This window comes from Larus michahellis, chromosome 4, assembly GCF_964199755.1.
Source record: "Larus michahellis chromosome 4, bLarMic1.1, whole genome shotgun sequence".
NCBI lineage: Eukaryota > Metazoa > Chordata > Aves > Charadriiformes > Laridae > Larus > Larus michahellis.
Window position 1 is genome coordinate 63,347,454 of NC_133899.1, and position 14,451 is coordinate 63,361,904.

General features: G+C 39.0%; 1 protein-coding gene across 15 annotated transcripts in view; it reads right to left on the reverse strand.

Annotated features, from left to right (window-relative positions):
* Positions 1-14,451, reverse strand: part of RALGAPA1 (Ral GTPase activating protein catalytic subunit alpha 1) — a 134,789-nt gene that overhangs the window by 109,107 nt on the left and 11,231 nt on the right. For all 15 annotated transcript variants that reach the window (XR_012586749.1, XM_074585179.1, XM_074585178.1 and 12 more), the window contains exons 2-8: positions 12,637-12,747; positions 12,058-12,107; positions 11,132-11,189; positions 10,442-10,485; positions 9,314-9,491; positions 7,476-7,591; positions 4,492-4,630 (exon numbers count right to left, since the gene is read on the reverse strand). Coding sequence is in view for 14 of the 15 variants with exons in the window: in XM_074585179.1 (XP_074441280.1) it covers positions 4,492-4,630; positions 7,476-7,591; positions 9,314-9,491; positions 10,442-10,485; positions 11,132-11,189; positions 12,058-12,107; positions 12,637-12,747 (696 nt within the window). In the remaining variant the exon portion in view is untranslated. The remainder of the gene's footprint in view (positions 1-4,491; positions 4,631-7,475; positions 7,592-9,313; positions 9,492-10,441; positions 10,486-11,131; positions 11,190-12,057; positions 12,108-12,636; positions 12,748-14,451) is intronic.

The window sequence follows — 14,451 nt, forward strand, 5'->3', positions numbered from 1 at the left end:
ACTGGCCCTGCAACAGGTGAAAGATGAATAGAACAGAGAGAAACCCTGCTCCAAAGCCGCGCGAGTTTTGTGGCTACATCTAATGCCACATCTGCACTAGCTAATTTTGCTGGACTTTGCTGCCAGAGCAAAGGCACATGGATCTTCCTAGGACTGAGCTGAAAGATAAGCCTGTGGCAACAGCTTCTGTACTAGCTTGCAGGGGATGTAATGAATGATGCCCAGCAGCGTGCCAACTAGCAGGAACTGCGGTTAGTTGGGGTCTAAAACCTACAGTTCCATTCTCCAGCCCATGTTCTACATTATGGTTCAGAACTGTTTAGCTCTTCTGGTTCTCTACTGTGCTAGCGACAAAGATGCTGACAGTGTCATCAGTATTCCCAAACCTGCTTCAGAAAAATTGAGTCTTTAATAACTCGATCTGGATGGAATTGACATGTGTGGTGTAAACATAACAAAGACTGCAGGGTGGGGACACGCAGACAGTTTTTAAATTGTGCATAACGCACATTTCTGCAGGGACAGATATCAACAGCCCAGTTCAACTCCAGACAGGTATCAGCCAACTCAACACTGCAAATCTAATTTCTGGGTTTCACAACTCAAGACAGGGTGTAGAACAGTTCTGCAATACAAATCATCAACCTAAAGCAGATACAAAACTTGCAGGTGCAAATGACATTTCCCTGGGAGTGGTGTCAACTCTATTCCTACTTCTGGAAGGGCAAGTATGAGATCTGCTCTGATACAAAAAGCAGATGAAAATTTGTCTGAGGACTGATTATGACATGTGCTGTCAGAACATACCCTGCTGCTGGTGTTTCAGTATCACAATTTTCATCTGGTGACCGCACATGAAAACAAAACAACCAAAACCACCCAAAAATAAAATCAACAAAAAAGCCCAAACCAAACCAACCAAACAAAAAAAAAAAAAACAACACACCAAACAAAAAGGAGGCGTGGAAAATGATGGTCCTACCCACATATGGAGAGGGACAGATTGGAAAGACATGGTACTTCAGCATTTCCTCAACTCTTCTATAGCTTATGGTACATGAGTAAGAGATATGTTCCATGGTTTTACAAGCCAGAATGAAGTTCAAAGATACTAATGGTCGGAGTCAAAGAAGATGCAAAGTCATCATGCTGAAGAATATAAAGTTGTTCCCTGACTGTTTCTTCCCAATGGAAGGTCAAGAGTTATTTTAAGGGATCCAGCCTAACTTCTGCCAGGTTATAGTATCATAATCCAGCCAGAACAAAACTGGATAGCAGCAAAGAAATAATCAGCTACGATCTAGGCAATTAACATCTGACAGCCATATATACTTTTAGGCATTTGAAGTGAATACAGCCTACCCGTCAGACTGCTGTAAACGTTTCCTTGTTAATATTACAAATACACAACACAACACTCAGCATCAGCATTGAGGATATCCAAGCTGGTGTATCTCAGCGTCATTTCAACAGCCACGTACAAAAATAGTCATAAACTCATCATGATACTGCTAAACTCAGGAATGTTTCCAGAACAGATTTTAAAGTAACATCCACTATTTTTAATGGAAGCATTATTTTTAGAGGAATAAACAACATGACTCTTGCATATCATCCACCTATATATGTAACAAATGCACAGAATACTTTTTAAAAAGCTTACAAAGAGTTTATTTACTACAAATATAAAACAGTACATTGTTTTCATTCTATGCAAAGCAGCTGATTAGTAAGAAAATTAAAACTTAATACACCTTAAACAGAAGCATGTATAACAGCACAATCACTGAAAAAAAGAAAGCAAATGCCTGTTAGCGCAGTATTTAAAGATGCAAAAATCAGTTCTCTCTGGTATCTATTAGTATTCAGCAGGGTGTGAAGGCTGCAATACTGGCCATGCAGTAACAGCACTCGGACAGTATTTTCAAAGGGACAAGACATCCAGTAGACATGCAGTAAACATGTCTTTGCAGCACACTGCCTCCTTCTGTCGTTTCATGATATCCTCTCAGAACATCCTCTCTCTATATTCTCTCTCAATCATATTATGTGCTGCAGCTGCTTCTCAAATGTATCCTCCTTCAGTCATTCCTTGAATTTTCACATTTCTGTCCATCTTGGAAGTAGGTGTCAAGGCTCCAGATGAGGACACTGATGTAAAACCAAAGCAAAACAGAAGCTTATTAGAGTGACTCAAACAGTGCAGAAGGAAATATTCCCTTGCCCCAACTTTCCATTTTCCTTTGTTTTGTTTGGGCTTTCCCCACCCCCCACCCTTCCCTCTCTAGGAACTTGGTGTGAGCTGGTGCCAAAAAGGGCAGGAAAATAACTGTAGATGATAGAAGACGTACACTGGGTAGAAAATGAAAAGGCTAGCAGAAACACAGTGATAATGGTGGACGCTTGCAGTTTTGACCACGTTTACTTTTTACAGCAATAAAGGCTTCAGAAGGAATGAAGAGCTGCAGAGAGCTGTAGGACAGCCCACTTTATGGTTTCCCTGTAAATGAAGGGGCCAAATCTAAATGGTTTGGAAATTGCACAGAAAGGCAAGTTACTATGATGGAAGAAACAATACCCCTGCAATCTTACTGCCATATCTGTAGTTCTTACTAAAGAGTTTCCAAAGACTGTATTACAGAATCTAACCAGATATTAAAAGACATTCAAAACAAAACAAACAATCTCATGGGCTCTTCTAAGCCTGTAATACTCAAGCCAGAATTAGGAGGAGGCACAACTCTTGTAACTGGAATGCTCATTGCTCTTTACTGTAACCGATATATGACAATCTGCCTTAACAGAAAGAAAAAGAAAATAAATCTCAATCCAATATACTATCTCCAGTAAAGCCCTATATGAATGCTTGCTTACCAAAACTACTGTTTTGACCTGTACCTCATAACTTCTCCTAAATTAAAAATTATACCAGCAGCATAAGAACTTCTGTTTTTAGTGGCAGGCTCAGTGTCCAAGTTTGCCCTGTTTTCTGCCTAAACAACGTCAATTTTGTTCAGAACAGGCACACGACTGTCTTGAAATAGGATGGGGAGAGGCATGCCAGAGAAGAACTTCTTAGAGGAGAAAAGACTATTTTACTCACCAGTGCTGCTGTTGTTTTCATTACTATATTCTTCCCCAAATCCTTGTCATTGCTGCTGTCTTTGCACAGTTTAAGGCACTGACAGTAGTTTTGTGCCCATTTCTTCCTTTTCTTCCTCATTGTCCTCTTCTTTACTAATGCCTTGGAAGTTTCTCATTTATGGTTCACAGAAAGAGAGAGGACTACTGTAACACTTCTGTTTAAGACTCAGTCGAGATCTTCCTTGAACAAGAAATATGGAACCGATATTTTCTTGTTCTATGATGTCAAGCAGCAGTAGGTTTAGCTTTCTCAGCATTTCTTACCATGCCTCTTGTAGCTGTTTTATCACTGAACCTCTTCAGTATCTTCACACAACTCTCGTTCTACTGTTGCTTATGGCTCAATTTAGACTGTTTCTTCTCCCCTGGACGAGAAGTTCCAATGTTTGCCTTTCCCAGGAGAACACGGTTTTGAAACAACCATCTCTGAAGGAAGCCACAATCCAAATACATATACATGGACGGGCAGAAGCAGAAAGTAAGACCTTTTCAAGAGACTTCCCAACAGCTTGATTTTAGAATATGAAATTGTGGCTGAAGATCACAACTAATCCTTGGGAGATGTTGCATCAACAGGTAAGAGGAGCACTGAGATGTCCATATTATTCCAGTAACGAAATGGCAGCTTAAAGCCTATGTACGTGGTATTGCTTTGCAAACAAGTCTTGAACTCTGTTGGCTTACAACCAATACGTGCATGGGTGCATGCAAACCTGAGCTAGCAAAGTCAAGACATGCAAACAACGTTCTAGTTTATAATAGGCTAACAGCCTCTGAACAAAACTCTAGTTAGATTTGCTTAGCAAACACCTAAAATTGCACTCTCTCTATGGAAAGATATGTTCTAGCACCATCAGCTTTAAAGATTGTGTTAAACTAACTTCCTCTTCCTACTGCAAGCTGTTGAGAAAATACAGTTGACGCAAAAACATAACTAACTTTGCTCTGACTGAACCATGAGAGCAAGCACTGTATGATGCAAACACTATGATTCTGTACCAGATAAAGCGAACATCCCCCAAAGAACAGCACACTAACACCTTTTATACCAGCAACAGTAATTTCTCTTCAGAGCACTATTAAAATAATCAACAGACGTCACATTGAAGAACTGTTTTACGTGAACATTTAATTTACCTGAATGAAGTTAATAAAGCAAGATTGACTCTAATGAAGGGGTCAGGTGCCTCCATGAACAGAGAATTGAAAACCACGAACAGACACCATAACATGTCCAAATATTTTTTGAGACTGTTCTTTCTGGGAAAGATGACAAGCAAAAAACTGCTTTGCTATGCTCTCTATTAGAGAAAATTTAATGATGTCATCAGGTGAATTAACACTTACCAAGTATAGGGTTATACAAGCTGGTCTCCTTACAGATGTTTGGGAAAATAGAAGGTAAGTAGTATTTCTTAAAATTTGAGAATAAAAATGAAAATCCCTTTTCCTGGTTTTCCTTGTTCTTCCATTCTAAACTCTTAACCTTAAAAAAAGAAGTTGGATAAAGTAAACATCTAGAAGAGAAAGATGACTGATGAAACGGCTTCTTTTTAAGTTATTTATTGGGAACATAATCATATGCATTTTAATAAACTTTTAGAAGGATGGAACAGAAACTAACTAGGAAATGTGAATGAGTCAAAGATTGTTCTCTTCCAAAATGTTGCTTCAAAATTAACTTTAACACATCACATACTGAGACAAATCAAAATACATCTGCTTTTATGGTCATCTTGCCAAGTCAGGGAGTAAACCCAAATTGACTGTTTTTAATAAAACTGGGTTTTTATTTCAAAATATTTTATAAGAAAAGGACAATTATCCATGCTACTCTGAACATTTGTTTGACCATTTCTTTTGACACATTCTGACTCGCAAGTGTCCATATATTCATTATAATAAGTACTTAGATGCATTTATGTGGTTGGTAATATGAAACAAACAAATCTGTCAACAAGCAGCAGCAGAATATACAACTTTAAAGCTGAGTTACACAAGTCTACCCTCATGGATCATGAGTGCTGAGCCTCCCCCATTATAAAATGTTTTCCTACTGAAAAGCATGAAAGTTCTCCTTGATAATAAAACCAACACACAGTTTCGATCTTTGTCCTGAAGAATCCATCTGCCTGTAGAGTTGAGTAATCTGTCAAGTCTACCATAAATAACACAAAGGAAGTTTTCTGAAAAGTGCCTTTTTTTTTCCCCTCCCTCTTTTCCCCCTCCTCTATTCCTTATTGCAAGTCCACAGTTCTATTATGATCTATTTTCAGGGCAACAGGCCTTTAGAATGGAATATATACACATAAATATACTCCCCCCAATATAATTCAATGGAATGTGTGACTGATATGTAAAAGGACGCAAAGTCCTTTACCAGAGCTTAATATCAAAAAGTAACTATTCAGCTTGAAATTATCAGTGCCCCTAAAGAGACTTCAGCAAAAGACTTTAGTATTCACATAGCAAACAAGTTCTATGACACCTGCCTCAATGACTGATCTAAATTTAAATATAGTATTACCCATCTATTACAGAGAGAGCAGTTGTCTTCAAGAGTGAAAGGGATATTTTTATTCAAACTGAACAGTCATCATTAAGCTTAGCCTACAGATCTCAAGTATGACGACTTCTATTCAAACTGGGAGATGTTGGAAGCAACAAAATGAGGTTGCAAATTATTCCAGCGCTGCAGGTTCACAGAGTAAGACAGAAGCCATAAACTGTTTCAGTTGAACGTTGGCCATATTTGTGCCACTATCCATTGCCTCTAGCTCAGCCTGCAAAAGCATGAAGAAAAACTTATGTATCAAAACCCAACTGGGTTCTGCTGGACAAGTCTGACCCAGAAGGCAGTACCCTGGTACACTGACAGCACGTCATGCAGCCAAGCAGTTTGCTGGGAATACGACAGCAGAGCAGGCTTGGACGCAGCATGTGCCAACTGGCCAGCACATCGATTACATAAAATACAATAGCTAAGCCACAGCTTTTGACAGGAGCTCTTGCCATGCCCTGTCCTAGGCATCTGAAGTAGTGGCTGAGATCATGGAAGTGTCAGGGTACTAAGGGAAGGACATAGTGTGCACTACAGTTGCACACCATGTGCTAAATACTCATTCAAGTCTTCATTTTCCCTGCACAGTTTAGCTCCATCATCTGCCTTTTAGGTAGCGTGGGATATGCAAAATCTTACTACCCGGTGTTCACATAGCAATGCCACTAAGAGAGTGTAATCACAGCAGTGCAGCTATTTTCAAGCAGAACCTAAGTCATAAGCTTTGCCAGATCTGAAATATTACAAATACGTACTATTTCCCATTGCTTCTCTTTTGAAGAGGTTCCCATGCTCAGCTGTAGCTGTAATCACAAATTTTTCTCTGTGCAGTGTACTGTATTAGGCTTGAGCTTACAAGTGTCCTAAAACTAAAGTGCCGTAAAGTACAGTTGAGATACCAACAGGACTCATGGCACCATCCCTGCAAGATCTGGATAGAAATTATCCTGTTGATCAGAAAAAAAAAAAAGAGAAAAAATCCAAACAAACAAGAAAAAAAACCCAAACAAGAATACCCCATAAACTCTGGCTAGAAAGCCATAATCTCTGTAACGTACTCTAAACACAACCTGGAGCATTTCTATTAACCAGAGCTTTCCAGTAGCTCAGAGTGTTTCCCTTGAAGAACAGAGAGGCTGTACAGTGACGCTACAGCAACAGCAGAAATTCCAGAAAGACAGCTGGAGGAAAAAACGTGGCCCTAAGCCCAGACACTGGCAGTCAGACCATTGAGTCTGACTTCCTACTTCTATTTCGTTTTGCCAGCTAGCCTGAGCATAAACCTAAGAAAAATGCCAGCAAAAGTTTGCTCAGACTTGTTACAAGCCCATATCACAAAAAATTCAATGCTTTCAGTTAGAAGTTCCCCCTTAGTCTGAAAAGCAAAGTCCCTGACCACGAAGAAACACACATTGTAAGAAAGACCAGTTGATCCTTCCACTGGTTGAAGGCAACAGGATGGGGAGGGGGGAAGAGGAAATGGGAAGGGAGCTGGAATCAGCATTTCTGGAAGTTATTTTTTCTCCATGTTGCAAGCTGATGTGAGACCCTGTGCTAACAGACCTATGAATCTTTAAAAAGACAAGTGAAGATTTTCTAGGAGAATTTGCTTTTTGCAAAGGACACTGAGGGGGGGGCGGGGGGCCAAGGAGAAGGGATGATTAAAACATTTTCATATACATTTACAGTGCTACTAGTAAGTGTTGTCTTGTAATGGACAAACAGGTGTTAGGTGTTTCGTATTTCTTTGCTTGAAAACTATAGAACATACCTGAATTACTATGTATTTCAAAAGTGCTTCTAAGAAATAGCTTGTTAGATCTTCCTGTCCTTTATCTCCTGATTGTGGAGGAACAAGTGGAGTGATTTCCTCTATAGTCACTTGAGCTATTAAAAAGAAACACAAATAAAGAAGTACATTTAACATTAAGACCATTTCTTCACATGCATAAACATCAACCAAGTTATGAAAACAGAAAAAGCAGAAATGTACCAGGGTAAACAAAGACAGTTACAGGCAAAATAATCCACCCATAGATTAATGAAAATTAGGAAATTTTAGCTAATAAACCACCATAGAACTGATTTCTGACATGTGTAAAAACACAGCAGATAACTCATTACTCCCTACACACCGTGGGAATCTACCTGCCAACACACAATTTTTCCAAAAGGCATAGTTAATTACTTTTGGAATTTAGGCAAACAGTAGCGTAACATTTGTGTTTCACAAATGCCAAATCATTATTTGCATCTCTCACCATTTTCTTCATTTAGCACTTGATCAGTTAGATTTCTGTGAAGTTTTACTAACTCTATACTTCCTTTACCTCTACAGTGAAGCTAGTTCAGAGTTTATTTTTCTCTTGTTCCTGTAGTTAGATGTTCACATTTTACTTTCTGCACTCTACATTTCTATGCTGCCTACATCCCCTGAAACCTGTTGTTCCTTTCCTGCTGTAGAGATACAACACATAACTCCAGAACAAGGCAAACTTTTATCTGCAGAGCTGTCCTGCCACAAAATCCGCCTGCTAAATCAGCTTTGTTTCAGTAAATTTAATTACCAGCCAAGGAGACACTGCTTGCTTCTACAAGCAAAGCTTGTGTCAGCTTTAAAACACTGGGTGGAGGTAGAAAAGAAGAAAAAGGCAACAGTACTTCATGTTCAGAGGAAAAAAGCGGTCACCTTCTCATTCACATTTATGTGAATACACAGTTTGCGCTTATGACCCCATCAAATTGCAATTCATTAATAAATAAGCTTAAAACCCTACTAACAGGAATAAATTGAGGTAGCAGGCAAGATGCTTCCCAAAGCTACCAGTATCTGATATTTATTGACACAGTGAACAGTCAAAGGAAAATCTGTCATAAGAATTATCTTAAGAGAAAAGTCACTCTCGCTCTATTGATTGGAGTCAAGACAATGATCTTCACATTTAAAAACAAAACAAAAACCTAACAACCTAGAAAGTATAACAAGTTTATCTTGGAATACTTAAGCCTTGCCACTGATACAGAACTTTCTGACCTCAGATTTCGCAATTTACAAGCTCCGATTCTTTTGGAAGATTCCAAGCCACAAGAATACCACAGCTTTAATTACCTGGTCATCCACAGACACAGCAGGAAGATCAACCATTTGGCTTTATGCATTGCCCTAACAACCACTCATCCTCTTGAAGCCCATGCCAGAAACTGCTTTGCGTAGCTTGCTCCCTAGGGTATGGACAAAGCCAGTGCCAGTGTTCAACACAAGCAGAATCTACCTGTGCAAGTTTGCAGTAGATGCAGCATCTGCTTGTAATTCTTAAGAAGAATTACATGAAATTGGTCACTTTATTTTCACATGCTATGTGTTAAGCTACTATAGCCACACTTTTTGAAAATCAACAAACAAAAAACAACCCACCCCTGAAAAACAACAACAACAAAAAGACAAGTTACTATTGGAACAACACCTGATAAACTGCCAAAAAACTCCTTAACAGCTCCATAATCTCCCTAGATACATATGTATGCTAGTTCTTCGTTACCTCAACTTGCCTCCTCTGTGCTCAGAATTGAATTATGTAGATAATTGAGTAATATTACCAAATTACTTACTTTCTTGAACATTAAGTGGAGGGTTAATGAGATTATCTAGTGTTCGGGGGCCATATTCAGACTGTGGTGACGAAAATCCAGGAATCAAGCAAGAAAACATCCATAGCTGTTCTTTACTGCAGTTATTTTGAAGTGCTTGCAGCCACAAAAGAAAGAGACGCACGCCCTCTCGCCGTATCTTAAAGAAGAAAAAAAAACAGAACAAGTTAACTTGTCACAGAACACAAAAAGCATTTCTGTTTGTCCTGGATGGAGAGGGAGAACAGGAGTGGTAGAAAAGATGACAATATACAGACAGTCTGACCACCAGCAGTCAGCAGAGCTAAGCTAGCACATCTGCTGCTCCTGCTGAAATGCAAGGACAACCCTGGCACCTTCACTGCTGTTTGCCTCACAGAGTCTCTTTCAAAGGGCTTTCTCTGAAAGAAGAGGAAGAAAACTAACACGATTCTAGTCGCTTAACAACAGCAGTGCAAGACAACATATGAATTTTTCAGAAAATACAAAGATCATCATAAAACTTCTAAATATGTTCGTGAATTATGACACCAGAGTGAGCTCTCTGCAGCAGAAGGGCCCGTTCTACCCTCTTCCATTCATTCTTCAAGGAAGGTGATGGGAGTCCTAGAGCAGTCCCCTCCTGGCTCTCACACTGGAGAATTTCAGCAGCAGCCAAGCCTGCAGGTGGTTTACAGAGTGGCATGGCTGGTTGCTGCAGTACCAAAACTACATGTTCCACCTGGGTGGCTTTTGGCCCAGGGTCAACTGTTACCACGCTACCCACCAATAGGTCTCTTTGGCCTAGATAATCTTCCACTTCCAAGACAGCCTGAGCCCCAAAACCAGTTTCCTTGCTCCTAACGATGAATGGTTAAGGCTTACTTCTGCGTTAATGCAAATCCTTCAACTATTTGCACACATTTTTAACTTGCCTACTCTACATAAGCACATTACTACTGCGATTAGTTCTACTGAGGTAAAGCAGATGATGTGAAGTCATTTTTTCATGACACACAAGTAACGATCTGGTTCTCATTCCTGTGGTTTTACTGTAAAAATTCACCCTTATATTCTCATTTGTATCTTTAAGTTTTTTAGACAAAAGGAGTATGCAACTTTTTCTAATACCTTTAATGAGTTTCCAGTGTGAAGAAGCTTCTTTAAAATCAACCCTAAAAAGAAGGAAAAAAAAAAAAAAAAAAAGATCTTGTTTGTTTGTTTGTTCTTTCTTTATTAAGTAAGATGTCAGAGTTCTCGGTCAGACTTGATAGTAACTTTTAAACAAGTCCTTGGCAATCTCCAATTTAATCTTGGTGAACTTGATATCCTCAGGCAACTTTCTCAATGCCAGAAGGAAAAAAAAGATCACCTTTCATAGCTTCCTCATAACCCATAAAGTCTTTCCCCAAAGGCTTTCTGGAATGTCTACATTAAAAGTAAGTGATTTTCACGTCATTAATGTGCATAATACCAGCACTACCCATTTACAAATACAGACCTCACCCGAACTTTTAAATTTATTACTAAGAGAAAAAAAAAATAGGAAAAAATAATTACAAAGCAACTTTTCACCTTCCTTTGTTCTTTCTCAGCCACTGTTCTATTTCCAGATTCACGGATTTAATTCTGTCTAGAACAGCCTCTCATTACATTGGTGGGTTTTTTTGTTTGTTTTCTTTTTTTTCTTCCTCTAGCTTGGTTTCAAGACCATAATCCCTGTTATGCCACTTAAAGGTTAAGGAAATGAGTAGCACAAGCTACTAATAAAAATAAGATTTAAAAAAAAAAAAAAAAGAGAAAGAAAGAAAATCAGCTTACCAATACTATGAAATTGCCACCTCTGATGAATCCTTTCTGGGAGGAGCTGCAAAATTTTCTACAAAAAAACAGAACCCAAGGATCTGTGTTGCAGATATCGCACTCAGAAGACCAAAGTGCACTTGCACAAAGGCCACAGATCAGAAGGTGAAGGGTTAACTTAGGAAATTTCAACGGGTTGCATTAGTTGTGCCTATGGTGGAGCTGTAATTCCACCTTTATAGTGGCTTAAGCTAGGACGGTCAGCTGTGAACTTGCTTCTGTGGCACAGGCAAACATTTGCTTCAGCCTTCTCAATAGAGGGGTAATGAGCTACAGCAAAACAATGAAGAAGAGGGCCAGGGCAATAATGGTCTAACACCTCTCCAGCTAGATTAGAGGAAGATGATCTTCAGATGGTAAAAAACAGAGCACAGCCCAGAGTGGTGGTAGACACCCCATCCCTGGAAACATTCAAGGCTACGTTGGACAGGGCTCTGAGCAACCTGATCTAGTTGAAGATGTCCCTGCTCATTGCAGGGGGGGGTTAGACTAGAATGAAGTCCCTTCCAACCCAAACTATTCTATGATAACATCCAATCAAAAGGCCAAGAAGATCACAACTAATCAGAGATCGCATTATAAGAATCTCAAAGTGTACAATACATGGGGGGGTGGGAGGGGAGAGAGACCGCCACCTTAAAGAAATGAACTATCTGCAAACACAGAAAACATCTCTTTCCAGTTAAGACATCTTCCTGCAAAACTGCAAGTGAAATTTTTCCTCACACAAAGCACATATATACAACTCTAAGCAAAAGAAAAGGAATGCGGTTAAGCATAAAGTGTATTTCCAGGCAACTGCAGGATAGCTGTACTGTAATTATTCAACAGGACTTAATTCAAAGTAAAAAAAAACTCATAGAGGAATACTGAAGTTATCTTACCTCAAAAATAAAAAGAATAGAATCTAATTCTTCTCTCTGAGACTTGTGACCTAGATGCAATTAAAAATAAAATAGAAGATACACTTTCATTATCAAAAAAAAATTTAAAGAACACTAACAAAGATCCTTAGATGTGTAAAACAAAACCATGCATTTCTACAACCACAAGAATTATTTTGCATTCCTTCTGCAAATAAAAAAAAAGCACATTTTCTAGTTACGGTTTAGAATAGTTACTTTCCATTATTGCATCAACAGCTGGTAGAGATTAAGCTACACAATATCTTGTTAAACAAAACTTAGAATAATTCTGCAGAACACAAAAGTACAACAACCTAGGAATTGTTATTTTGCAAAAGGGCAAAAACAGCTATCAGAGAATAAACTCCTTGCTCACCTCCGTGGCATAAACATGGCATACATTGCTCTGCCTTTATTTGTAATGATAGTGCTTACATATATTTCTACGTAACTAATGTTGTCATTTGTGACCAAAGACACCATGCTTTATTTATAACACCCTGCTTTATTTTATAACAAGCACAGAGACAAAAACACTCTTCTACTTGAAACACTTACCTTTTTGTTTAAGACCTACTTCAATAGTCACAAAGTTTTCAAAGAACACATAATATATATGTGAGAAATGTAGGTCAAAAAACTGTTTGAGATCAATTGATTCTGCATTCTCTGAAAAAAAGAACAGAACATTGTTTTTATTTCTTTCAAATATTCAGAGTCAACCACCGCATACCATTATCCAACAGTAAGAACTGAAGATATTTAAAAGAAAAATTATTGTTGGTAAAGAAGTTCTTGAAGTTTTGATTCTTTCAAACTAAAGCTGAAGAAATTCAATATGGCACACCATAAGCACCTTGTGCTTTAAAATAGGAAGCAGCATCTTCTTGCATGACAGATATGCCTGCAAACCCCAGTGATGAACCAGAATTCCACGAGGACCAGCACTGTACAAATGAATGCTGTTTTAATTGTTACTATAATAGAAATAAAGCTAACAACCTGCCCAAACTCCACAACAGAAAGGCCATCACTGTCCCCAACTGTCTTAAGCTTAGTTGTTTCTAGTAGTTAAAGTGGGAGAAGGATGATAAGTGGGACCGCCTCTGCTCTGTAGAGAAACAGGTTGGGAGGAAGCAAACAGCAGTGCTGGATTCCCACTGCTGCCTCCTTGCTTCCTCCAAGCCCCAACATGCACTTTCCTTTCCGGTCTGGTCCAGTCTCCCATACTCCTTTGATTTCGTGGTCTCAGGAGACCAGAAACAGGTGGAAACATCATTGGGAGTGTAGACAGGATATGCTTTCTTGTGCATTCCACTAAGGTTTCCAGACTCTCTTCCCACAGCCCCCCTAGATGGTTTTGTGCAAATTCCCAGTTAAAGAAATACATGATGATTTATCTAGATTAGTGTGAAACTGACTGTTTAAAACAGTCAATTCTTTCAAGCCTTAGTACATACCAAACCAAAAGACGCTCCCTGTCCTGTTATTTAATTACATTGGACTAGAGAAACTAGGTGGACAGAACAATACTATGGAAGCACAGAAGAACAGGGAGACAGTATTTTATGGGGCAAAACTCTCCCCTTTCACAATACTGACATCAAACAAACAAACAAAAAAAACCAACCCCAAAACCATGAAGAGAGGCGAGGCAAACAAAGCCTTTATATTCTTCACCAGCTCTATACACTGAGGCATCATCTTTCACTGCAGATATAGCTTTAAGTCCCCTTCTAATTCTTTATTGGATCATAGTTTTAGAATGATGTCAATCTTTATCATCTCACATGACCGGATAAACAACTGGTAGAATATAACACACAGAAACAATCAGTTGAAAGGCTGATCAAAAGCATATTTTCAATTCTGTTTTATTATGTAGTTCTACAGGTCTGCCAATTCAATTTTATCACAAGTCTTGCTATAAAAGTTTCAAACACATGTTCAGTTTTTGCAGTATCACAGTATGCTGCCAAGATCTTGCATAATCAGTGCGGTGGAGCCAGAGTGCTCTTGGAGAAGCCAGTGCTATATTGACACCTACGATCAACTCTTAAAGCAAGGCAGCTTAGCGAGCAATAAACATAGTGGTGCGGAGTGGCAAACAGGTGCCTGACCATCTACAGGATTACCTAAGCTCCAGTTTTGCACAAACTGCTACACCACGTACAGATCAGCAGCTCAAGCTTGGAGTCTGAAATATTAAAGTAAGGACAAGAAAAAAAAAACAAAAACAATTCCACTTTAAACAAACTAGACTATGATTTTCAGGTGGTCAGAGCAAGTACACAGGAAACAGAGCTATGACTAGAGCATAGGCACCACCATTGTATCCGCTCCCACTCATGGGGCAGAACCCTAAAGCAAGTT